General features: G+C 39.3%; 1 protein-coding gene across 1 annotated transcript in view; it reads left to right on the top strand.

Annotated features, from left to right (window-relative positions):
- rxfp1 (relaxin family peptide receptor 1) overlaps nucleotides 1-26,916 on the top strand; it is a 140,604-nt gene that overhangs the window by 94,006 nt on the left and 19,682 nt on the right. Inside the window, exons 7-16 of the mRNA XM_049585117.1 lie at nucleotides 2,933-3,004; nucleotides 5,879-5,950; nucleotides 6,223-6,294; nucleotides 6,498-6,566; nucleotides 6,712-6,783; nucleotides 7,011-7,082; nucleotides 13,082-13,153; nucleotides 19,019-19,090; nucleotides 19,523-19,594; nucleotides 24,255-24,484. Of these exons, the coding sequence (XP_049441074.1) occupies nucleotides 2,933-3,004; nucleotides 5,879-5,950; nucleotides 6,223-6,294; nucleotides 6,498-6,566; nucleotides 6,712-6,783; nucleotides 7,011-7,082; nucleotides 13,082-13,153; nucleotides 19,019-19,090; nucleotides 19,523-19,594; nucleotides 24,255-24,484 (875 nt within the window). The remainder of the gene's footprint in view (nucleotides 1-2,932; nucleotides 3,005-5,878; nucleotides 5,951-6,222; nucleotides 6,295-6,497; nucleotides 6,567-6,711; nucleotides 6,784-7,010; nucleotides 7,083-13,081; nucleotides 13,154-19,018; nucleotides 19,091-19,522; nucleotides 19,595-24,254; nucleotides 24,485-26,916) is intronic.

Here is a 26,916-nt window from a genome sequence, read left to right as displayed (position 1 = left end):
TAATTTTAAACGGCTTTGTCACATCATGATATTTTGCCACATTTTTATGACTGTCCTCCAACTTGTTCTTTCTTTGTTGATCTGTCCTTTTATTCAGTTTTCTTTCTTGCTCTGAAAAGCACAATATATAATAATATGTATTATTAATATGCGTGGTAGCTTTCACTGTTCATTCAGTAAAGCATAATGTCTTCATGTAATACCAAAGAGCCGAGATAATGATCATGAGTGACAAATACAACAAAAGAGTTTCACAACTATGAAGGTGATAAGTGTATAAAGCTATGAGGACTGCTGGGAATGCAGACAGAAGCGATTGTTCGCTTCTGCAGACGGATTCATTCATTGCAGACTCAACCTCACACGGTGCCACGGACTGTGGCGGCAGGAGAATTTGGTCTCAACCTCTGCCAGGAGCCATTTGGCTGTGTCAAACTGTCAGCCTTCAGCTGCTCTGAGGGTTTGACTGGATTGAAAACTTCCCTGAGATGTGCATAAATAAATATCACAGTCAAAGCCAGGTTTGTAAAATACACAAAGAGACAAAACACAGCTGTCGATCGGGACTCGTTGATCTCACAATGTGTGCTGTAAAAGATGCCAGGTGTTTAACAGGCCATGCATGTATTATCGGCTTTTTAGATGGTAATTTCCAAAACAAACCCAAAAATCTCCAAATAAGAACATTTCTTTCTGGAAACAAAGTTTTTCACTCAAAGTACCAATCGTAAGCAGTGTGTGGGTGTCTGTGTGTGTGTGTTTGTGTACTTGTACTTGCTGCATAATGAGGACCAAAACAGACCTTTAACCAATAGAGCGAGGACAGTTTTGGAAAGTGAGGACATGTTGGCGGGTCCTCACTTCAGAGGTCTGTTTGAAGGTTAAGCTTTGGTTTTAAGGTGCAGGTTAGAATTAGGTTTAGGTTAGGGTAAGAGTTAGGGTTGGGGTTAGGCATAGTTCTGATGGTTAAAGTTAGGGTAATGTGGGATTTATACTTCTGCATTGAATTGATGCCGTACCTACAGCATAGACTCTGCTTCGACAAGATTCTACGCCGTACCCTACGCCATAGCCTGACGTGCACCTCCCCAGAAATGTAACTGCACATTGCTGCAACACAGAAACCATTTCCCTCAGTGGAAACAAAGCTTTTATTTACTTTTATTTCACAGATAAGAAACAACAAATTGTGAAGACAATAAAGCCTCCACTAAATAGCATCTAAAGTCTTGTGTGTGATTTATCCTGGCTTCATATGAGCAGAGGAAATCTCCGCTAGTCGCTAGGCTAATTTATACAATGTAAAATGCCATAGGCTTGTGCTAATGACATTAGCATGTTGTATTTGTTTGGAAAACGTGTTTAGTATAAGACAGTTGTTTTGTCAGTGAACCTTGTGAGTTGCAATGGATCTGAATTTTGTAACGTTAGCTTTGTTAAATGTTGCTGTTGTCCCTGGTTTCATATGAGTAGATAGAAGTCCACTAGCCGGTACGCTGGCATATACAATGTAAAATGCCATAAGCTTGTGCTAAAAACATTAGCATGTTGTATTTGTGGGGAAAATGTGTCCAGATAAAGACAAGTGTTTGTCTGTGAATGCTGTGATTTATAGTGAAGCTGATTTGTGTACTTGTGTTTGAAACTGTTGCTATTAAAGGGCCAGTGTGTAAAATGGGTTGAAAACAGTGACATCAGTGGTCAAATTCTAGATTGCAGGGCTCACTCGCTCACCCCTCCCGTCGGGTAAATGACGGCGGCCTCGTAGGGACAAAAAGCCCTGCACAAGAGTTTATCAGGAGTAGGTCTATCTAGCGACGAGGTGAATATTTATTTAGAAATCTAAACCATGTTACGATATTGTAATGAATCCCTCGCGAGCAGGAGACCAGAGGAGCGTTCGGGAAAAAGGCCAGTTTATTTGAGCACTCCAAAAACTCTGGTAACACTCCAGGAGATAAAATACTCCATCCTAGCAATATCTCCAGACTATAGTAGCTGCAATGGACGACTTTGAACGCGATTTTGAAGAGTTTCCTGTAGCGGACACAGACCCAGAGCCATACCTGTTTGAGCCGGAGCATACAGATGAGGAACTCCATGTGTTTGATGCTGAGCGGGCGAGAAGAGAGGCTGAATGCACAGAATGGGATTCGGTTCTACTGCTACCATCATTGGGGAGATATATCATCAGGAGGAAAAGCGCCGCAGAGAGTGCATCACAAGGAGTGAAGTTGCATCTTCTTTTCCTCGCAGATGACGGTTCGGGTTCATTCTCTCCTGTTGCGTGGTAAGTGTGGTCCATTCGCAAACTTTATAACTAAAAAAACTTTTCACTACTCTCTATCGACGAACTACTAACACTCTCTGCTGTTTCCTCCTCCTCCTTCTTCCTTCCTTCCGCTGTCTTCGTTGGTTCATTTATACACGTGAAACGCGTTCTCTGGCTGGCAGGATTGTCCGCTCGGGCTGCCTTACATACATGGCGGCGCAAGATGGCGACCTCTCTAAAGCAAGGCCCTTGCTATATATATATATATATATATATACATATATATATATAAAAGCATAATTATGAGGCTACAAAAACCAAACGAATTTTATTTCATAGTGATTATACAGTTATATAAACATATTAATGGGTAGAATATTCAGATTCAGATTGACAATAAACCATGCCAAATATTACACACTGGCCCTTTAAGCCATGTTTAATGTGTGGAATTTCTAGGAAATTCATTATGCCATTGAGGATCTTCACAAAGATAGCAGTACAAGAGTGTGTGTGTGTGTGTGTGTGTGTCTGTGTGTGTGTGTGTGTGTGTGTGTGTGTGTGTGTGTGTGTGTGTGTGTGTTTCATTAAACCAACAGCCTCAGGGGTAAATGTAGAATTCAAATGATTCACAGACTGTTTTGTGCTTTTGTTAAACAGATATCTTCAGCACAACAGAATTCAAGATGTCAGTCCCGGCGCGTTCAGAGGACTGTATAACCTAACAAGACTGTAAGTTTGTTCAGTTTTGTTACACATACTATTCAGTAATAAAGCACTCAATATATATTGTACTTAGTGGTGCAACAGAGTCAAAGTAGGTTTTCACATCCAAGTAATTTGCTTTGGTGTGTATGTGCATAACAATATAATAAATGAAAATAAGAAGAAAACATGCACTACAAAAGTCAAGGAACATAGATTAAGAATTGAAAAAATATGAGCAAACACTATAGAAATATGTGCTATATATGTTTTAAAATAAAAGAGCCAAAGCGATTACAAATTTTGTGCAGGAATGTGCCAAATACCAACGAGATGGCACTACCATGTTCTGTATGTACAAAAAAGGAAGCAACTTATTAGTTCAGGTTACTGAATATTTTGGCACCAGCTCTTTCATTCATGCTTCACAGTCACTGGCTTATTCACAGCTGAGTGGCTCAACTGTCGAGTAAAGTCCAATCATATTCCAGTAACATGGCAAAGATAACCTGACAGCTCTCACTGTGACTTACTTATTGTGTCATGCACATGTACGTGTCCAACCTACACTGACTCTACAAGAGCAAATGGCGGTGCAGCTGCCAACGTCCTTCTTGTTTAGTGTATTTTATATTACTGTTGAATTAATTACCATTTAACGTTCATTAAATTGATTAAGGGGAAATTAAGTCTCTAAGTAGAAGCCTAATTGCTCCCTCAGAGAGCAGTCTTTTTTTATATATATATATTCACCTCCATTACTATTCGCTATAAATAGTCAGTTCCTTGGTGTAAGTGCTTCTGACTGACATGTTATTTAAATAAAGCATTATAGAGAACAGACAGAACAAAGAGAGGCCACATAGAAAGTGTGAAGGCTAATGAGTTCTAACTAAATGTTAATACCAGTGGGGCGTCCCATTACGTATGACTGACAGTTGGAAGGTATTCTTAGAAACATTCATATTCTTCTCAGGTTCATACTTGTATTAAAGGTTTCTACTAGAACATGTTTGAATACTTTTATGGTTAAAAGCATTTTAATTTCCTCATACTGTCTGTGTAAATAAATTTAGAAAGAAATGGGTGAGAATTCTGCAGTTATTGAAAGGATCCTTAATAAAAGACCAAACACAAGTGATTTCTGTATGAAAATGTTCAATTGTATATCGACTGCCATCCATTCAAGCATATCCAAAAAGTTCTGTCAGGCCAAATGCACCAAAGGGGGTTATAAATAGTTCGCCCAAAAGAGCACCTAAGCGAACACCATTCCTTTATTTGTATCGCTGTCTGCTGTAACCCTCCAACATTCCAGCTCGACACCATAGCTCCTAGGGGGTCAAAGAGCATTTCCCAGCTTCTCTAGCCTTGGTGCCGTCAATGCAGCCAGGAAATGACTGTAGTGCCTGTACACATAGCGACATTTTCTAGCGTGAAAAATCCCCAATAAAAGCTTCAAAACACAACTAAACATGTTCCAGCAGGACTATGATCTGAAATTGAGGAGAACTTTACAACATCAGCAACCAAGATTACGTGTTTCACTGATGTTCACATGTAGCTACATGTAGCAGTGTAGGCTATGTAGTGTGAGCACTTGCTGTAACGTACCCGGCGCAAATGACCATATAAAAAAATCCTGATGTCAGCTTGTAGCCACAGTACATACATTTTTGCTTACTTTTACATATGTTTAGCACATTAATTGAAACTTTGGCCACGTTTTATTTTAACTTCCGACAGAAAATAAGGACATGCATAAAAGGTCCTGTTTAAGACAACACTGTTTTAGTAAATCAGGCTTATTGTCAATTTTTTTTAAAAGATATTTTTCTGGGCATTTAAGCCTTTAATTGACAGAACAGTCTAGCTTGAAAGGGGGAGAAAGAGAGGGAGTGACATGCAGCAAAGGGCCACGGGCTGGACTCGAACCCGGGCCGCTGCGGCAACAGCCTTGTACATGGGGCGCCTGCTCTATCCACTAAGCCACGCCCCGCTTATTTTCAAAATTAATATCACTACTGCATTACTGTGTCCTCCTGAGACCACATTTTGGATTTACTTGACCTTATACTCCATTATACTGAACTTAGACCTGTTGTCCTTGTTCTGGGACACTTTTTGTGCCATCTAGTGGTAGTAAGAGCACATTACACTAATCCATGTCAAAACAAGATGGCAGCCATCTCTGCCAAGTCAGTCTGCAGCCGATCCTGACATTAAAGTGGACAAGGTCCAAAATCAGATTACATTTTATGGTCGAAACTTGTTTATTTGTGATTAAAAATGTTTGTAGTTTTGTATGGCAACAAATTTGACAGTTTTATTGAATCAAACCATTTTAGCAGCAGTAACAAGCTAAGACACTGTTAATAAGGAGGTACTCGTTGGGAAGACATTGGGACTTTATTACCGTCTCGTTTATGGATATTGGGACTTTATTACCGTCTCGTTTAAGGACATTGGGACTTTATTATTGTTGAATATGTTTAGTTTTAATACTTATCGGGTCCTACTGATCCCAAATATCCAGGAGAAATTAAAAATGGGTTCCAAACCAAAGTTCGTCTCAGGAGGATGTATTACTTTTCAGTATGTATTGTCTTAAAATTATAGAAAAAAGAAATATTTTAACAATTGCTAAAATATGTATAGATATATAAACAGGATAGTGTGTACACATATCACTAAAAATAAATATACATTTAATTTTATCCCAGCTAATACAGCAAGAAACGATGAAGCTTGATTATTATGCACATACATTATAAGAAACACAGTAAGTTCCAACTATGAAAAAAAAGCTATAAACTATTTTAAAAAAAAGTTCTGTTTGGTGCTGAGCTGCAAAAACAAAAGACTGCACATTTACCTTGGTCACCTTGTCTCCTCTCTTAGATATCTGAGCTATAACAGGATATCTGTCCTGATGCCAGGGGTTTTCCAGGACCTGCACAAGCTGGAGTGGTTGTATGTTTATTCTCTACTGAGACAAAGTTCTGCAGAAACAGAATATAAAATGCTGCATGCATAGTGTATTAGGGTGTTTTACTTTCTGTATGACCTTTGCAGAGAAGTCCAGTTTTGTGATAAATAATTCCTACTGATAAAACAGATTTTGTTCTCTTCTTGCTTGCATTGTTGTAATAGCCAATACATCACACGTACCTCTATTGATTTAGTTTCTTCTGCATTAGTATTCTGCAAATAAGGCTGAGACTGTATCCTGTTTTTTGTTGTAGGATCTTAGAAAACAACAATATCCATCAGGTATCCCCCATGACCTTCTCAGGACTGAACTCCCTTGTTTTACTGTGAGTTTTTATTTAATACTTGATGCCTCAGTTGTCAAAGCTTTTTCCTGTTTTTGGTTTGCTTTGCTGTGACTCAAATCATTAAACGCTCTGGTTCTTAGAGCTTTTGTTGATCTGCTCAAATTGAATGAGTGTTCCTCCTTTGAACACTTAAGGGAAATGCACTGAACCTTGTTATAAAATTGTGTCTTGCTGATTGACAGGGTTCTGTTGAACAACTCTTTGACAAAGCTGGATGACATCTGTCGGGAAATGCCACGATTAAACTGGCTGTAAGTAGGATGTCAAAAAAAATCAAAAGCTCTTCTGTCATGAAAGTGACATTTCTTTTGATAAAGGTTTACTGTCTGTGTGTGTGCGTGTGGTATGTGTCTGATATTTCCTGTGGGTGGGTGCATTTCCTGTGTGTTCCTGCAGGGATTTGGAGGGGAACCTAATTGAAACCATTGGAAATGTCTCATTCTGCTCATGCAGTATGCTGACAGTTCTGTGAGTATAAATTTACATAATTGAATCCATGACAAAGGGAAAGTTTTTGCTTTTAAAATTTTTACTTTTTTTTTCCTGGTTTCTGTGAGATGCATCCAAATCAGCCTCAGCTTCTCAAAGTTTCTTGAACCTGTGCATGGAATCAGTGCTGGCACTTCATTAGATGTGAATACAAATGTCAAAAAGTAGTAATATAATTATTTTTTGTATTTGTTGCCTCTCTCCAGGGTTTTACAGCAGAACAGGATCAGCTATGTACACGAACAGGCTTTCTCAGTCCTCAGAAAGCTTGGAGAATTGTAAGTTCATTTTGTTTGATTGTACAAACAAACTGTAGGAAGAAATGTTACGACTTTTAGGATTGTACCAGAAAGAAGCTGAAGTGATGCAATTTAAATGTGCATCATTCTGAAGATGCACAGCACATGGTGACTTTAGAAATACTAAACCTGCTAAAGAGAAGGAAATTAGATCAACAGCATGAAGAAATACAGTAAATCACGGTCATAAGAGAGATCTTTTGGAATAACTGGCTTCATTTTTTTCCAAAAATGATATTGAATGGCATCATTTAAACACTCACAGTCTATGCTCGAAAAGTATGTGAGCTTTAAGATGCAGTAACTTCCCGTCTAAGCAGTTAAAACTTCAAATATTGCTGCAAGCAAAAACTGACACCATTCAAAAACAGGACTCTAATGATCTCACATTTGGACTGAATGCTTCATTGAGCAAATATATTTTGTAGATGGAGGCCATCTTTTCCTCTGTGCCCCGTTAGCTGTGAGCTCTGAGGATGGTTATTAGTGTCTTTGTTTTTTTCGTGTTTTAGTGAGTTGGTTTGTTTATGCAGCACTTTGTTTCAGACTTTCCTTTGAATTTCTTGGCAGATTGTAGATGTATTTGTGGCGCCTACGGGTTGATGATATGTTTTGGTGATCAGGTCAAAATTTCCCCTTGACCAGGGGCCGTATTCACAAAGCTTCCTATTACAGTTTTCCCCATAAAGTTAAGACTAGGTCCTTGTAAAGATAAAAATTATTCACAGAGCATCTCAGACTTTAGAAGAGCTCTTGAAGTGAAAAACTATTAGAAGTAGGGAGGAGGACTTTAAGAGTTTCTTAAGTAGAGCAGAAAATGATGGAAATGCATAGAGGCAGGAGGAATATTCTCCAAATGCTGGATGACTGTATTTAAATGAAATACTTAAGATTAGATTGTGCAGGGATGATGTGTGAGTTTGAGCTTATTAGGGATACACACACATTTCCTACTTAAAGGATAACTTCGGTATTTTTCAACCTGGGCCCTATTTCCCCATGTGTATGTGTGCGTATGATTCATAGGTACAACTCGTTTTAAAATTGGTTCAGTATTGAGGGAGGCAGATGCAGCAGCCAGCAGCCGTGAGGTAGATATGGGGGCAAATGCGTCCCGTATAAGTTTGCGCATTAAAAGTGCTTTTTTTCGCCACTGTCCGGTTCAGATCACCAGTGCTATCTCTGTAAATAGCATAGTAAACGTTTCCCTGACCCTTCACCTCCTGTGGGCTGTGTGTGACGTCATCTCGCGAGAGCTTTGCTTGTTGCCGGAAGAAAACAGGGTACGATATATAGGAGGGCAAAGTATGCAACAGTAAATGTGCGTCTCGGAGACATTTCTAGGTATCAGTATTGCATGCATAAAGACATATTAGTTATACTTACTTGATGGATAGTTGACCATTTGGTCCCTGTGGTTTTGGCCGCCTCCTCCAATTTATTTTGGGCACATGAAAAAAGGTATCCGGCACTGCCCTGTTGATCAGAGGGGGGGGAATCCTCTAACGTAGTTACACAGCGTTTGGTAGTTTCTGTATCATCCCAGGACACATCGAGCCCATGAATACTGGGCAACAGGTCCCACTTGTTGCAACACAGACATTCTTCCTCTGTGGGCATGGAGTCACAGCAAGTAGCACCACCAATCCTCAGAGATTCGTGTTCGTGCAGCCGCTGCTTCACCCTCATCTGCTCGTTGGCCCTCTCTCTCTCTATCCTCATCTGCTCTTCAGTTTGTAGGAGCTCCTCGTCCGTATACTCGGGCTCAAATAAGTACGGGCGGCCATCGTAATAAAAGGGCTCATCTTCATTCTCGAAATCGGGTAAATATGCATCCATGATACCAATGCAGTAAAACTCTCAACTGTACTCCGGGACAACCAGCGCCACTCTGAGCGGCACTCAGCATGGCTCCTCTGTTTTCTTCCGGCAACAAGCAAAGCTCTCACGAGATGACGTCACAGCCGGGAGGAGGTGAAGGGTCAGGGAAACACTTAATATACTATTTACAGAGATAGCACTGGCGATCTGAACCGGTCAGTGGCGAAAAAAAGCACTTTTAATGCGCAAACTTATACGGGACGCATTTGCCCCCGTTACCATTTTAGCTCGTTTCGCGACTCCCGGTTGCATCTGCCTCCCTCAATACTGAACCAATTTTAAAACGAGTTGTACCTATGAATCATACGCACACATACACATGGGGAAATAGGGCCCAGGTTGAAAAGTACCGAAGTTATCCTTTAACGCCATATCACTGTAACGCTAGAAATGAAATGATCCCAACAGAAAACTGGAAAACTGGAAAACAGCAACAGTGCAGCAGTGATGACTTGGGTCTGTCTCAACCTTCCATCAGCAAAGTGATCACATTAACAATGACAACACTTTCACAGTCAGCAGTTTGTGTCATTTCCACTGGGTGTTTACACCTTGCAGGCTCACAAAAGGTTGTGTCTCTGACAACCAATCACATCTGTTAAAAGAATGCATCACACCTAGCAACAGGGTCAACCACACCTCCTCACTAGGATAAAACTTTCCGTCCCTTCCTTGCTCAGAGAACTTTCCTAAATCACTCCTAAGCTAGGACTCCTTACTAAATAAATTCAAGGCTAAGATAGGAGCTCTCTTAGAGTGTTCTTAGAACTCCCAGATTTTTAATCCACACCAAAGCTTCTTAAAATCTACAGTTTGGATTTCTGTTAAATGTTTTATGACTCTTCATGGTCTCCAAAGGATGAAGTCTGCTGGTTTTTGCAACTGATTGTGTAAAACACATACATGCTTCCCAGAGGAGAAACCATGGCCAATTTATACACCCACCGAGGGGGATTTATAAAGCAGATGTTAGCAGCTACCTCATAGAAGAAGAACAGCGGCTAAAAATGTCCACAAATATGGAAAACAATGAGATGTGCAAGCTCCTTACCATCCGAGCAGAGGGCAAGATAAACCGCCATGTAACAGGGAAGGTAAATGATTGTTTTCAGTGGCATTGTAATTGTTTATAAAGCACTGCTGAAGCGTATGTTATATTACACAAGAGGCCGATGCTATTGTGTTAGACATCAGGTCCATTACACCTCTTCTGGTTTCGTGATGCTGACATGCTATTTAAAATCATACACTGGAGTGGCACAATGCTGCTGTTGTTGGGTTCTCTGTAGAAATGCAAAGGAGGCATAAAGACAGGACTTAGTAGCGACCCCTATAGCACAGTCGCTGCAAAAAAGGGGCTACAGACAAAGAAGGTTGATGTTTTTGGCCATTTAAAGTTTTAAGATGTTAAGCACAACTTGCACACATGCACCACATTTTACGTACAAGTGCTCAATGTGTCAATGAGCCATGTCAGTTTTGCTTTCTTTGATTTATGAATGAGTAGTCAGTGAGACCTTGAACCTATCTGCTGACTTTGTTTGCTGTTGCTGTTAAAATCACCCCGGCACTTTTAGATAAGAAAAAAGAAAAAAAACAAGATGACATTTTGGATATTGTACATCACCATGCCAAAGCATTGCTACAGCAGTAGCGTGAAACATCCACGTGTACTGTAAACTTGAGCATCAATGCTACTACTCCATATCAGGGCTTTTCTTATTGGTATACTTCAGAAGACTGAACTCTCTTCAGTACGGCCTTCTAACTGACTCATAAACACAGAGGTTAAGAGTTATAAGAGATGCTCACAGATCTTTTCTTTCTTCCTTTGATGTCATCGCACTCCTGAGCATTGCACAAAGAGTCTTTCTGTGATCTTTTCAAAGTGCCGTGTTTCTTTCATTTTCTGTGCTGTACTGTTGGCGACAGAATTCTTTACAAACACTTTTGTAGACGATAAAAGCCTCATGAGTCTTAACAACTCCTCTGAAATCTTTATTGATTTAGATTCTTTTGCTTCAGTGGACCTCTGAGAAACAGTTTGGAGAGATTTTTAGGACAGACATGAGCTGTAAAATTTGACTTTTGCTACCATTAACAGCAGTGGATATCTTGGAGGCTCACATACTTTCAGAGGCAAGACTTTGGATGCTTAAGCTGTTTTAAGAAGACTGAGATGAGTGTCAGAAAACATTTTTGTCTTATAAATGTGATTGTGTTGAATTTTGTAATATTCTGTACTTTTTAAAGCCAACAAATCCCTTGAAAAGAACAAAACCAACAATGAATTCATCCTGCTAACAGGTGTACTAAAGCCTTCCTAAATTCCTCTGTGGCATATCGAGCTTCAGTGTTGTCTAAGAGCAGTTAAAAACTCATAAGTGAGCACACACTGTAAATACATATTTGTGCCCAAATTGTGTAGTTATCTGCGGCTGAAAATGGTCAACAAAAATGCACCATTTACTCCTATTTAACACCATCTACTGTAAGAACAGCAGAGTCGAGCTGTTTTAAGAAATTAATGAACATTTTTATGCCTCCACACTGGCGATAGCCGTGGCTGGAGGCATTATGTTCTGGGGTTGTCGTCTTGTGAACATGATATCCCCAGAACAGCTTCAGGGAATTTCTTCAACTTTGGCACAAACGTCCACTTGGACTCATTGATGAACTGGTTAGATTTTTGTGGTCATAGATCAAAGGCCAAGGTCACTGTGACCTTGTCTTTCTTATTCTTGGGAGCGCTGTATCTCAAGAACACCATAAGGGAATTTTTTTCATATTTGGCACAAACATCCTCATGGGCTCAACCATGACCTGATTAGATTTTGGTGGTCAATGGTCAAGATCACCGTGGCCTTGCATCTGTCTCATTCTCGTGAACATGATGGAATTTTTTAAATTTGACACAAACATCCATTTTGATTTAACTATGAACTGATTAGAATTTGAAGGTCAAGGTCACTGTAACCTTGCATCCATCTCATTCCTGTAAATGCAATATCTCAGGAAGGCCTTGAGGGAGCTTCCCCAAATTTGGCACAAACATCCACTTGGACTCAAGGATCTGATTTGAATCTAAATCTGATTTGATAGAATTTGGTGGACAAAGGTCAAGGTCATTGTAACCTCACAAAGCCTGTTTTTCTCCATAACTCAATAATTTATATGCTAACTTTGACAAAATTTCACTCAAATGTCTAAGAGAACAAAATTATGAAGTGATGATATTTTATATCCAAGTCAGTAAATCATGAATTGATGTGGATGTAAACTGTAAGGTGCAACTTAACCGGTTTGCAGAGGCATAAGCCAGCGAGGCAGTATTTCTAGTTGAAAAATTAAACTATAAATTTGTGACCCATTTAAAGACCTACTTGATAAATATAAACTAGATGTGCTAGTGTACTAGATTTACTGCCAGTAGGAACAACTGAGCTTGGGGTTGAGGGCCACAACCAAGGTGGGTAAGTTGTTAAGTATGGAGAGACTAACATGTGGTTGGTTTTGGTCTTTTCATGAGATTTGTTGACAATAAGAATAATATATAACAACGTAGGCCCTTTTCCTCATATTAATGCTTTGAACTGCAGCAAGCGGTGTCAAAAAGAAATTAGTTAAAAAGAAGAAGAGCACATAAAGTTAATGGAGCTCACTTGCATCTTTATCACTTCAGATATTGTAGTTACAGTGATCTCCAGCCTGTTTATCCTTCACCTAGAAGTGATGAACTGCACACTGCATATATCCTCAGCAGGCCTTCATGCCGTGCAGCCACGACATGTTTCTGAGAGCTAAGACTCTCACCTTTTATCGACTGTAAAAGTTCACACTTTCCTGGAGCTCAGTTAGCACTAGATGTCTCCATTTACACATATATCCCACAGCTGAATACAACAAGTTCATGTACAGTACAGGCTATTGTGACTAATGTAATCTGTGGGTGCATCACAAAGGTTAATTAAATTATAAAGTCATAGACAGTATTTATTGCATGTTTGAGTGTGCATGTCATCTGTTAGAAACCAGTCATCAATATTTCTTTGTTTTGTGTTTTTGGGGAACTGATGTGGATTTGTCTTGGCGCGCAGGGATCTATCCAACAACAGACTGGTGGCAATCCCTCCCAATCTCTTTGTCTTACTTGGGGATTTGCTTCAACTGTGAGTTATGCTGACACAAACACACAGAGATTTACAGTTCTGTATGCAAGCATAGCTGTTCCATAAATATATAACAGGGTTTATCTTTTGGTGCTGTCGGGGAATGACAATAGAGTTGTCAGTAGGTGTGTGACAGATATAATTTCAATGTGATTTGTAAAGACAAAGTACACTAGATTAGTACTAACCACTGTGACCAAAACGTTGCATTTTCTGGTGGCTGCTTCAGAATAAAAGCCACCTTGTGTTTCCCCCAGGTGAATGATTTTAATGTGGCGCAGCATTAACCTCAAGCTGGGGTAGGCAGAAATCCGTTAAAGGCAAAAAAAAGTCTTTGCACAATTCGAGAATACTCCTTCCTTCTGCAGCTTAGTCCTCTCCCCATTCTGTCCTAAACCCCTCCCACCAGACAACCACGGGCATATGCACAAGCTTCGTCGTGCAACCCACTGTATCACATAAGCTGATTTATGATTTAAAATTGAAGGCAGGACATTCACTCAGCCCCTACTTGCCCTGCTCTTTCTCTCTGTGTTTATCAGACCACAGATGAGACAAAAATCAGGCCACCCCTTCGCTTTGCTCCCCACCACTGTGGACTGCTCTCCCAGGAGGAGAGCAAGTCACAGCTCGGGAGAGAAACCTTCGATTGGCAGCTGAGCAACTTGTATTTGGAAAGCTCAAATCCCCCAGCGCTGGATGTCACAGTGGGCTGGGTTGTACTGGCTGGATTCGGGTTGCTGCCGCTGCTGACTGGGGGTCAGTCTCCAGGACTGCTGCCTGCTCTCCTCCTGACATGATGGTCTGTAGCATCAGGGAGTGAGGCGGAGCAGACACAGTGATTTGAGGCTCTTGCTAACGTTAGCTACAGAATTGTGAACTTAAAGCCGCAGCCATTAGCCTTTAGCTTTGGTTAGCAGAAGGCTAAACTGTTAGCAACATTTTCTTTCTATTACTGAAACACTTCGTTGATATTGACATGTGTTTAGTTTTTTTATTGTCAGACTCTTTTTAATAAGTCCGTCTACCTGTTTTGGGTTGCTTTGCAGTGTAGGCAGTTGTTGCCAATTCCAATAGCATCTTTCTCTGCAGGATTTTCCGTCATTGAATCAGACCTTCACCAAAGGCACGTGCACACACAGCTACATGTTTTAGAACAGCTGATAGGAACATCCTGTCTCTAGAATAACCTGTGATTGGCTCTCCGTCACAGGCTACATTTTCTAAACACTAAAACAGAGCCTCGAGGATGAGCAGAAGTCTAGTGCTCTCTCAAACCACTTGAATTATAATATGCTCAGAGTTTATGGTGGGATTTTGCCTGCCTACCCCAGCTTTAATGTGTTGGAAAGATAGTGAACAGTAAACAAGTGTGGCTGTTACCAGTGAGATAAGAGTTCCTGTGAATCCCTTGTTCTTCAACAGGCAATGTGAATCCGAATCTGATCTTCAGGATTATAACATTAAAGGGGAACACCGCCTAAATTAAGATTCAAATCTGTTATTTTCATGGCTTGGGAAAGTTCAATTAATATTTGTGAACATAAGTTACTATCTCTTAAAGGCAGACACCAGAGAAGTAAGTCTCAAACTTGTGATGTCATGGGGTGTGAAGTCTGGACCTGCTCCATGGACAATCAATGGGAGACTGATTTTGTGGACCCACAGAATGTTTGTTCTCTTTTTATACACCAATGAGCTTTATTCTATTGTGGTATTGTCAGTTGTGAAACAGAAAATATTCCCATATACTCACATACTCCTGGGTGCTCTCAGTGTCATTTAGAACATCTTTCCCAATTCATTGTCTGTGGAGTTTTAGCACTCTAGTTTTTGGAAATTTGAAGAGTTTTTAGAGGTCCACAGTTTTTCCGTTTCTATTGTGAAAAGTTGTGGATGGTACCAATGGAACCGTTCCGTACCATCCCCATGTTTGGTCCCCCCTCTGTTGGGGTACCTAGCACACAGATCTGGTACTAAAAGGTGAGCTGTGAACACTGCAGTCTGATTGGTCAATGGCGGACGGTCACTCTGTTATGGCTGTTGTGGCTGGTTTTGAGGCTCATGTAACCACTGTTCATACTGTAGAGAGTTTTAATACTGTAACGATGTATACTGTAATGAAAGGATGTTTTGCTGCTACTTTTAAGGTGGAACATTTACTTGTAATGTTATTTAATGCATGATTTGACGACATGAATCCATCAACACACCATAAAACAGCTGTGCGGAACTTTTAACCATTCATAAAACTGTCCCTAGTTCGTATAACCCCCCTTTGAAGATCCGCATATTTATTTGAACCCAACAGCGTCAAAAAAGCCTTTCTCTATGGCTATTTACCGTAGCCTGGCTCGGGTCGGACACAGCGGAAGTCAGCAAACCAGAATATGACACCCGGAGGCGGAAGTAAGTCTGCACGCCCACAGCGGCCCGCAGCCATTAAACCACAGAAGAAGAAGGAGCCGTGTTTACGAGTGTAAACGAGTGTAAACCTCGGTCGGGCATTCACCAAGTGGAGAGAGCTGAGAGAATTGAAAGGTTTTAAAACTGATCCCCAGTTGGCCCTTTTCCTAATCGACAGGCATGTAATTTTTGTTTTTATTTAGAGAATATACCGCAACTTGTTAGACGTTGTTTCACTTCAATATATGACGACATGGAAGTAATAAGCAAGCTAAATGTAACTTTAGCTGATGTGAACCGCTTTTGTCTAGTAACGTTACAACAGACGCCACAAAATTATCTGTGACTGTGACCATGAACACAAATATACAGCAGGCAGTTGTCCTCAGTTTATAAGAAATTCAGAGCTACACCAGAACATTTATGATTTTCCTCTCACTCTCCAAAACAAATGCATGCGGTAATTGCCGGTCGCAGTTGAGATTTTACGACACCAGGCTGTGGGTGTCATATCGCGTCGACCAAAGGGGGGCACTATAATCAACGAAAACGTAAAGTTCCGCACAGCTGCTTTAAATTTTACTGTGACAACTTTGACCATTACTTTAGTTTATATTTGACATTCACTTTTAGTAATGAAGCGTTTTTATATATTGATTTCGACCAGATTATGTGAACTGAATACATTCTAATCCTCACTCTGAGAAAAATAAAGCATTGTTCCTGTGGGCTCCGGCAACACTAAACCCCTGAGCTTGCCTGAGAAGAACTAACTGCACAAATCTGCTATTTTTAAGTACTCCATGGAGGGAGACTCTCACTGCAGCCTGGTATATTTTGTTCTGACAGTGGGTGCGGTTACATGATGGCTTCTCATTCAGAATGAAATAAATCTGAATGAAATCATTTGGAATTAAAGTTTTTCCAGGTAGTTTACATGGGAAATATTCATTCCGAATGAGGGTTTACATGCGAGATCAGTTTAATTGCCTGTATTTGGGTCTGCGCAAGGTTTGGGTCAGGGAAGGTTTCTGATTGGATAGAGGGCAGGGCGGATGTTACGTGTACCGGAAGAAAACACTGTATCCTCGCTCAGGATAACAAGATGCTTGACGACCAGTGTTGGGTAAGGGTTACTTTAAAAGTAATCAAAGTATGTTACTGCGTTACTTTCTTAAAAAAGTAACTAGTTACTTTACTGCGTTACTCCCTGAGTAAAGTAACTCAATTACTTTAAAAGTATTTCCAACGTTACTGCCTGAGAAAAGTAACTCAAGCACTTTTAAAGTACTTTTGAGTATTCTACATTTCCTATTGGGCAATGGACCACAGGGCGCTAAGCCTACATTTGTCTCCAAAATTAAAGTTATGGACCACTTGCTCTTCACTGAGATCCAATCCTCCCATCACAGCCGTCACTTTGACCAGTAGAAACACAGAACGATCTGCTGCCATAGACAGCTGTATGACAACAACACCCCAGCATTTTTAATATTTCCTCTAGGGATGTTACCACACAGAGTAAAAGGCGGAAATGATGGTGTGAAGCAGCAGAGGCACTTTGTCAACCCGCTGAGTTAATGTTACTGTCATTAGCATCAAGCTAGCAAACAATGGTACATCATCACGGTCGGACATAAAGTAATAACATTAACAAATAGCGGTGGGGCTTTTACTCAACACAGCTGCAGAGGCTCCCAGCTTCATTTGAAACAGACTACATTATAGATGATCCATTATTTATTAATCCCCCTGTGTGTTTATATATTTACTTTTTATCCGCTCCGTTGTCTTTATAAAGTTAACATATCGCACCGTCATTTCAAACTCATCACTTGTTTCAAATTAGAGGCCCTTATAACCTCGGCTAGAGAATCCCTCCATTTTCTAAATAGACTTTTATTCTGAAACATTTGTCAGAACTTCCTGTGGAAGATACAGTAGTTGACAGTTTACTTATGGCACTTCAAATGTAGCTCCTGCCATCTGCTGACGCTTTTAGGTGACCACAACAACATGTCGGCTGGCACATGAACACACACAGTGACTCAAATAATAGTCAAAGTAATAAAAACAGGACAAAAAATACCTGATGACATCACACACGCCATGAAAGACGACCGGGGATAATTGGTGAGTACCAGCGTGTAGCATGTACCAGGCATAATGCAAGTCCTGAGTCTGAAATATGTCTGTCAGCGAGTCCTACTCCACCTATTTAGACTCCACCATAGACAATGGCAGCATTTCTCTGACCATGTAGTGAGCCACAAGCTCCATGGCTTCTTTCAGACTGATAGTTTAACGTTATCTCCGATATTAGAACCAAACGACAGCCGTTGCTGTTTCGGAGCTGAAGGACCAGCGTTCTAAGAGTAACGGAAGTAACTGATGTCTTGTTTGAAAATGTACTTAAGTATTTGATTACGCAAACAGCACACTAACGCGTTAGCTTACTCGTTACTACAAAAAGTAATCAAAGTACTCTAACGCGTTACTTTGAACGCGTTATACCCAACTCTGTTGACGACGCCATTCTTAGTGCCTTTTTCGGGCTTGTTTTGCTTATATTCTTGAAGCAGCAGTACAACAACAACCTTGTTCTGCTAATACTTCGTTTGTTGAGGAGGAGGAGAGGTAAAAGGTCGAAGAAGGGAGATAGAATACCATGCTGTGGCGAATGGAAACAGGTGGGTGCAATGAGTCCGACTGTTCTATCTCAGCCCGTCGCTATGCACGCAGTATACGTCATCGCGCCAGAAGGGCAAGGAAATGAGCATGTGCAAAAAGAACGGAATGGCTGGAATCAGGTAGGAGGTGTATACAAGACAGAAAAATTCTTCTATTCGGGTTCTGAAAAGGAATATTCCACCCCTGTGCACCCGATTCGATTTTCTTTCGGGTTGGCTGTTTTCATTCGGGTTGAGGTGTTTACAAGGAGCATTTCTATTCGGGTAGGGCTTCCAGCCCGAATGCAAAAGGAATACATGGCTCCATGTAAACGCACGTAGTGTCGACGTGTAGCCTCGTTCTGTAGACGATAGCCGAGGTGCAGACATCCCACTGTGTGACCAGTGATGATAAGGGTCTAGGGTCTAGGTACCATGACTGAAGGGTCATTTTGATTCCAAACTGAAAGTGTTTGATGGAAACAGGGCTTTAGACCATAGGAATAACGTGTCTGAATTTTGAAAATGGGTGTTGTTTTCCTTTAAGTAGTGAGCAGCCAATGCACTGAGTCTCAGCAGCGTGGGGGGTGGATAACAAGATCTCAGTTAAAGAGGAATAATTTAAGGACTCATCTTCAGACATGCAGCAGAAGGTGGTACAATGTAGTTGAGGGAGTTGAAAGAAACTGTCCACATGCATGACAAAAAATTTCACACAGAAATTGTCAAATAATAAATAGGATTCATTTCCATGTTATCTGGCTGAAAGTTTCTCATTTTTATCTTCTAGGAATATATCATACAATCCCATCGTGGAGCTCCAAGTTGACCACTTCGACAAGCTCTATAAACTGAAGTCACTGTAAGTATATGTTGCACGCCCAATTAAACACTAAGCCTGTTGTGTGTTGAGACATTTGAGCCCTCCTGTTATAGCCTGTGTCTGAATGTGCAGCAGATATAGGCTGCAAATACACTGAATGATGAACCTGGATTGCGGTGATAGAAGGAGGTTATTATTCTCACAGTCATGTCCCACGTCTGAGGGTCAATCCTGAGATCACACAAAAGTCAAAGACTGTATTAACAAATGAAAGAAAACGTATTTGGGCTTTGAGAAATGGTTCTCATCTAGTCCTTGAAAATCTATTTGGTGAAGAAAATCTGTGGTGAAAACAGCCACTGTACTTTTGAAAAGTTTTGCAGTTCAGTTATAAATCAATATACTGTGTGTGTGTGTGTGTGTGTGTGGCACCTGACCAAGACTCAATCAATATGTCTTTATATTCCCCAGGAGCATAGAAGGGATAGAAATTGGAAACATACAACGGCGAATGTTTGAACCTCTCAAATACTTGACCCATATGTAAGTACTCCATGGCCATGCTCTGTCAGTTAATCTGGACTGTATGTTGACTGTAGACCTTCCACATGTATATTTTAGCGGCAAGTCCTTATGGAGACTGTCAGGCTTCTCTTTCAACTGTGATTAAATCAGCCTCAGTGTTATTCAACTTCTCTGTGGGTAAAAAAGCTCAAGACACACCTGCAGTTCCTGAAAAAGATGCAACAGAGACAAAACATCTGCCCTTTCAGTCCCATATACAGTCACAGAATCTCTTTAAGGCTCTTTATTCTATAGAGTTTCATTCAAGTTCCAGTAAGATACAGTTTGTTTGGCTCAAAAACAATTTCTGTAATCTTTAATGGGCAGATCACCCAAATTGCAAAATACATAATTTCTCACTCAACCTTTATCTGGAGTCTGTTCAGCCTTGCAGCTTTTGTCTCTGAGATTTCTGCCTCTGCAGCAACACAGTACAAGTTCATTGAAATTCCCTTGTGGTGCTCATAGCATTGAAAAAGGAGAGATTTTCTAAAGCAGATAAGAGAAACAGCATGCCTGTTAGTGTGTGTAATCCACAGATAAAGTTGCAAACTGTTTTGGTCAGGACTGTTTCTGTCATAGCAGGAAAACTGCTCACTGTGAGGTGTGTGGAGTAACTGGAACAGTGTTTCTGGAAGGACACATTGCTGTTCAGGTTTTAGCCACTGTAGGTCATAGATATCACATACAGTAGATACCTTGCTGACGGCTTCGGCCCGTTTCAGCAATGCGTCAACATCGCCGCCATCTTGGGGAGGTCACTGCCGGCTGGCTAGTACTGTTGTGTATGGAGGTAAATCTTCAGCAAACTTGGCGTGCTCATTCAAAAGTCTCCAAGTGTAATTGGGTGCCGGTCCAAAAAATTACAGCAAAGCAGAAAAACTCGACAGCACTCACTAATAAGTATAATACTTTTTAATTTAGTGGATTGAACAACAGCAGTCGAATGCACGCGTTTCAGCTCATAGCCGTCCTCAGCGTTAAATGGTTTGTGGGCATGTGTCCCTTTTAACAGAAACCAGCTGGTTTATATTAACATTAAAAACAATACAAATATGGATCATTCATAAATGCAACCTCAGTGATACATCGAATAGTCTAAATATAATTTTTTTTAAACAGAATAATAGAAAATCTTGAAGCACAAAATACAATACAGTATCAAAAGATAGACTTGCTGAAGACTTATCTCCATACAAAGTGGAAAAACGCCACAACAAGTGACAACAAGTTTACAGTAGGTAAGTAATGGAGGAGAAACTGGTGGTAGTGGTTGCTGGATACCCAGAGTTATACAGCCCGACCATAGACAGCAGGTTGTCAAACTGCCCCCGAGTCATCCTAAAATATGTCTGGAAACAGCCATCATAGAGGCGAAACTCCTGGACCAGCTGGTGGTACTCGCTGTGATCCACCCTCTTTTTTAGGGTCTCATGTACCCACACAGATCTCTGTTTCCCTGTGCCCAACAAACTATTTACTGACAGCCTCTCACCCTCAACCAGAGCTACAGCAAGTACCCTCTGCCTCAACAGTTGAGGAGCTAGATACTGATTACTGTGAAATAACTAAAATAAATGGTAGATTGATTACATGGGAAGGTTATATAAAGGAGGTGATGGGGTGGTTGCCTGGCAACAAAAAAAGGCACACCAAGCGTTTGTTCTTTCACTAGTGGCATCAGTTAAACAAAATATCAATATCAATGTCATTCAGAGTTAAATGTCTCCACAAGTATGAGATGGAATACCATAAAGTTTGGCACAGACATTTATGTTCTCATCAGGATAAATTGTGATAATCTTGGTAATACCCTGGGGTTGCACAAAATACCTTAAGTAAAGATTTTCCTAGTTAAGGTAAGGTTTCCTCATAAGAAAATCGGTTGCACAAAACACCTTTAAGTCTTCCCCTTAGGGTTTCCTGAAAATGTCCACTCAAGTATTTATGGTTGTCTTCTCTTCTTGGTCTTATACTTAAGACCGTTGCACAAAAGACCGTAGCGACAAAAGCAAGGTTAAAAAAAAAAAAAGTAACGTGCCTCTGACTCTCTCTTAACTGCAACATGGCTGAGTTTACGGTGATAAGTTAAAAAAAACTAACATCCCGAGAAGGGTGTTCTGCGACCAGGAGAACCCAATGGATACCCTTTTGGTTTTACACTTAAGATTTGACTGTATTCATTTCCATTGCAATTTCTTCCTATAATTGTTTTCTTTTTTCTGGTATTTGAGGATCAAATTTACGTTGTAGTTTATGATTTCTATGACTATTTCTCCAGAAGTTTAATCTTTTCCTCCTCTGACCAACATGCTTTTCTTGTCTTCTTTTCTTCTGACATTTTGCACTATCTAACTATGAGCCAAATACTGTGAGACGATAACAGGCATTAAAGGCATGAATCCAAGCAAACAAACAATCTCCATGGAAACTTGTAACATTTTTCCTCAGCAAAGGAAACCTTTGGATTCTGTGCACTGCAGAAGTCCCTCAGCTTCGATTTTTTTCCATTAGTGAAATATGACTTTGTGTAGGAGGCACAGTTTAGCCATGATAGTCATTCATAGCTGTAACTGCTGCACTTTAATTCTGTTTGCACAGGAAGTGGTGGCAGTCTGGAATGATATAACTTAGCTATAACTTATATAGCATAACTTATTTTCCATTAGAGGAATTCCTCCAGGAAATATTTAGAGAGAGTGGGTGTTTGGAAAATCTGAGGGGAAATTAATTACCCAGATTACTACGTAATATGACTTAGAAAAAAATGAAAATATAAACAAAACAATAAAAGACATTTAGTGGGTGAACAGTTTTGAAAGTTATTTCCCAGACAGCTATTCATCTGCTTCATAATGCACTGGCTTGTTTACACACAACAGCGTTGGCCCACAGGCCCAATTTGTTAACAGAGGACTTCAGTTTTTAGTTCGGTGTAAATGCATCAGCTTGATTTTATATTAAAATATGTCCCTGTTGTCTTCCTTCATTTATCACAACAGCTCGATTTTAATTACAGCTTATCTGTGTGAACTTTTAGATAAATTGTGTCTGCATCCTGACTGAGGTGGAATTAACTCAGTCGGTGGAAAATGTCCTGAAAATGAGACGGTACTTACGTCTGAAAATTATGTTTGGAAAAGCGGGGGTCATATAATATTTTAAAACATTTTCATATCTTGTCAGAATAGGAACTGTTTTGTTTAAGTGAAGCGGGTGTTGGCTTCATGGATACAGAGGCAACAGGTGATTTTAGGAGTGCTGATTAGATCAAATCTTATGAATGCTCACCTACTCATGAACAGGTGGTGTTTTTCCACTGAAATAAGAGATTTGGAATTTCTCAATTATGGGATCAATAAAGGTGTATCTTATCTATCTTATCTTAATATCAAAATGTTCTTGCATGAGGCCCAGTGAGTTCTGTCAATAAAGCATGTTTGGTTACTTCTTAGTGTACATTAAGAGTAATGTTAGAGAAAATCTTAGATTGTCCCAAAACTTACCTCTTCTAAATGCAAGTTGTTCTGTGCAACTGTGTAAGTCCCTTAGCTAAGGGGAAATTAAGCCTTAAGTGTCAAAACTTCAGGTGTTTCATGCAGCCAGCCCCTTACCTTTTATGTAGAGCCATCATCAGAACAAAAATTACATTACTTGACATTCTCATCAGCCTGAGCTGTATTTTGTGTTTAGCGCTAATCAGCCAATGTTTGCAAGCAGACACTAAACTAAGATGTTGACCAAGGTAAACCTGCTTCACATTAGTATGTTAATACTGCCATTAGCGTTTAGCTTAAAGCATCACTAAGCTGCTGGCGTGGCTGTAGTCTCTTAGTCTTGTTTAAAAGCAGCCTAATCTTTTCTCTTGGGGCGGCTGTGACTCAGAGGTCAAGTGAATCGACCACTAATTGGTAGTTTGATCCTCCAGTCTGCATGTCGAAGTAACCTTGGGCAAGATACTAAACCACAAAATTGCTCCCGATGGCTGTTCCATTGGTGTATGAGTGTGTGTAAATGGCTAGTGAGTAGCAGGTGGCACCTTGTATGGTTGCCTCGGCTACCAGTGTGGCGCTTGTAATGGTCAGAAGACTAGAAAAGTGCTATATAGGTTCATTTAAAGATATGCTTTGCTGATTTTATGTCAGCTCCATGTCATCGCAGTGTGTGCAGATAAATGGGGTTTGGCTCCCCCCTGTGCCACAAGCACCCGGAGCTCTACACCCATTTGCCAACTAAAGTCAGACAGACTGCAATGACACAGAGTTGACGTAAAATCAGCAAAGTTTTCCTTCAAATGCTGTGAGCACCATAAATGGCTTTTCAAACAACTTTGTTGTTTGGAGGTGTCATTAATCCTGGAGATCTCAAAACAATTGGAAAACAAGGTTTTGTTTGAAAAAAAAAAAATCAATTTCATCAGTCTGAATGGTTTTTTGATTAAGCTCACTGCCTCTAAAGCCCCAAACCAGATGCTACCCTTAGTTCAAAATCCCCAATCAAAACCACCCAAACTGTTCCATCTGTCTCAGTTCATAAAAGAAAAACCCTGTAACAGAGTGTGGACTGCACACCTTGCATCTGTAAATAAACTGACTCCTGTATCTTTTGCTCAACTCGATACTTTAATCTGTCATCACAGCTACTTCAAGAAGTTCCAGTACTGCGGCTACGCTCCTCATGTGCGCAGCTGCAAACCCAACACTGACGGCATCTCGTCCTTCGAGGACCTGCTGGCCAACATCGTGCTGAGGGTCTTCGTGTGGGTGGTCTCTGCCACCACCTGCTTTGGCAACATCTTCGTCATCTGCATGCGCTCGTACATCCGATCTGAGAACAAACTCCATGCCATGTGCATCATCTCCCTCTGCTGTAAGTCACACTGCATTTAAAGGAGGGATGTGGAGGAAATTGTTTTATTTATAGAATATCCTTCACCCAGTACATCACTTGCAGTAATATACATACCTCTGAGTCATTTGGGGAAGGAGGGTTTGGGATTTACTGCCCCCAAAACATACATTTACCGAGGATAAATATTTGGCTGTTTGACATATTTCACATTTCAGTTTACCCACATTTATATCTACCACTTCATTATGTTTATAGACCTGTCTACACTCTCTGGAGTTATGCCAGGTTCAGCAAAATACTTTAATTTTCTGCTTATGAAGTAAACATGCCTCTAAACCCAGGAGGAAATTGGAAATTAGTTCCTACCGTGCTTATCAGTGCATTTCATAATTACTGGTTTCACATTATGCCCACCGTTAGACACCCTTAATGAATAAGACGAAATGTAAACAATTACAAAATCTCATTCCAGACCGTGATGTAAAGATTCACTTACTCCAAGAAATTATTCAGCGCACACAATTTACATAAATTATGGAATCTGCTCAAGGAGAGCAGTCAGTGGTTAATTGAAGATTAGCACTTTAATTACCCCATCACTAAGATAATGAAATATATGCATAGGTAAACATTTACAGTAATTTGATGTCAAATGCTATTTTTGTGGTATACATTCAAAACCAAGCTGCAAAAACTATTTAACTGAGGAGGACAAAAAAATGAGGGTAGTATCAATAAACAAATAAATAAATGTATAATTAAATACTCGAATCAATAAATAAATGTGGAAATAAATACACAAATAAAAAAATGTGGAAATAAAGAAATAGATGGTATAGATAAATACAGCAACAGGTTATTATATATGTAAATAAATAGATAAATAAATGCAAGAGTAAATAAATTGATATGAAAATCAATAAAAAAAAAAGGATGAATAAATACAGGAATAATTAAATGAATAAAAAGATATAGAAATTGTATAAATAAATTCAGGAACAATTGAATAAATAAATAGATTAATAAATACAAAAATAAATTAAAATAAATCAAATTAATATGGGAATCAATAAATGAATAAAGAAATATATCAATTGTATAAATATATATGGAAATAAATAGCTACGTAAAAGAAATAAATAGTATAAATAAGTACAGCAATAAGTAATTATATTAGGAAATCAAGAAATAAATTCTTCAAATAAATGTAGGAATAATTAAATGAATAAAGAAATATAGAAATTGTATAAATAAATACAGGAACAATTGACTAAATAGATAGATTAATAAATACAGAAATAAATTAAAATAAATCAAATAAATATGGGAATACAGAAATTAATAAAGAAATATAGAAATTGCATAAATAAATACAGGAACAATTGAATAAAGAAATAGATTAATAAATACAGAAATACACTGAAATAAATCAAATAAATATGGGAATAAACAAATGAATAAAGAAATATAGAAATTGTATAAATAAATACAAGAACAGTTGAATAAATAAATAGATTAATAGATACAGAAATTAATTAAAATGAATCAAATAAATATGGGAATAAATAAATTAATAAAGAAATATATAAATTGCATAAATAAAAACAGGAGCAAATGAACAAATAAATAGATGAATAAATACAGAAATTAATTAAATGTAATCAATTATGCTTTAGACTGAGGCTCTGGACCTCCGACCTCCATAATATACAGACACAGAAACACAGAAATAAATTAATGTGGATGATCAAAAATGTAGAAATAAATTTAAGATTTTATTTATTTATGCATTCATTTTGTTATTCCTGCATTTATGTATTCTTTCATGTATGTGTTCCTTTTTTTTATTCATAGATTTATTTATTGATAGTTAAGTAATTTTTCATTCTCTATACTTAATATGAATGCATCAGCTTTAAGTAGAAATGTATGAGTGTGGTGTTTCGATATGGGAGAGGGAGATTATAAATGAAATGAAATAACAGATTAAATTGAATTAAATTCTACAGTAAAAAAGACTATCGGCAGGGAGAAAGTTCAACAGGAAATGAAGCAGAATTTAAGAGGACACTCTGGAGTTTATCGGTTAAAATGAACAGTTGTATAGTCACTCCGATCTGTCTGCTGAGTACAGCGTTTGAGATAAGGCTACACGTGTGTGCTCATGTGGAAAGACAGGAAATGATCTGAAGATGAGAGGTAGAGCTGACACTACACAGGTTAAGGTCTGATAAAAGCTGCAGTCAATTCTGCTTAAAATCGAGTGTGTTTTTTCCTTCACGTTTTGGCAGGCTTGCCTCTCATTGACAAACAGTGTGGGTCTCACTGTGATATTATAGGTCACACAAGGAAATGGATTTCATGACAGTGTGGTGCTGTAGAGAATATAAAGCAAACAAATTCATCTTTAAGACATTGCTGGTACTGGAAGTCAATAAATGGATGTAAGT

The sequence above is a fragment of the Epinephelus fuscoguttatus genome, linkage group LG9 (genome assembly GCF_011397635.1).
Source record: "Epinephelus fuscoguttatus linkage group LG9, E.fuscoguttatus.final_Chr_v1".
NCBI classification, from domain to species: Eukaryota; Metazoa; Chordata; class Actinopteri; order Perciformes; family Serranidae; genus Epinephelus; species Epinephelus fuscoguttatus.
This window is presented reverse-complemented; position numbering and strand designations above follow the sequence as displayed.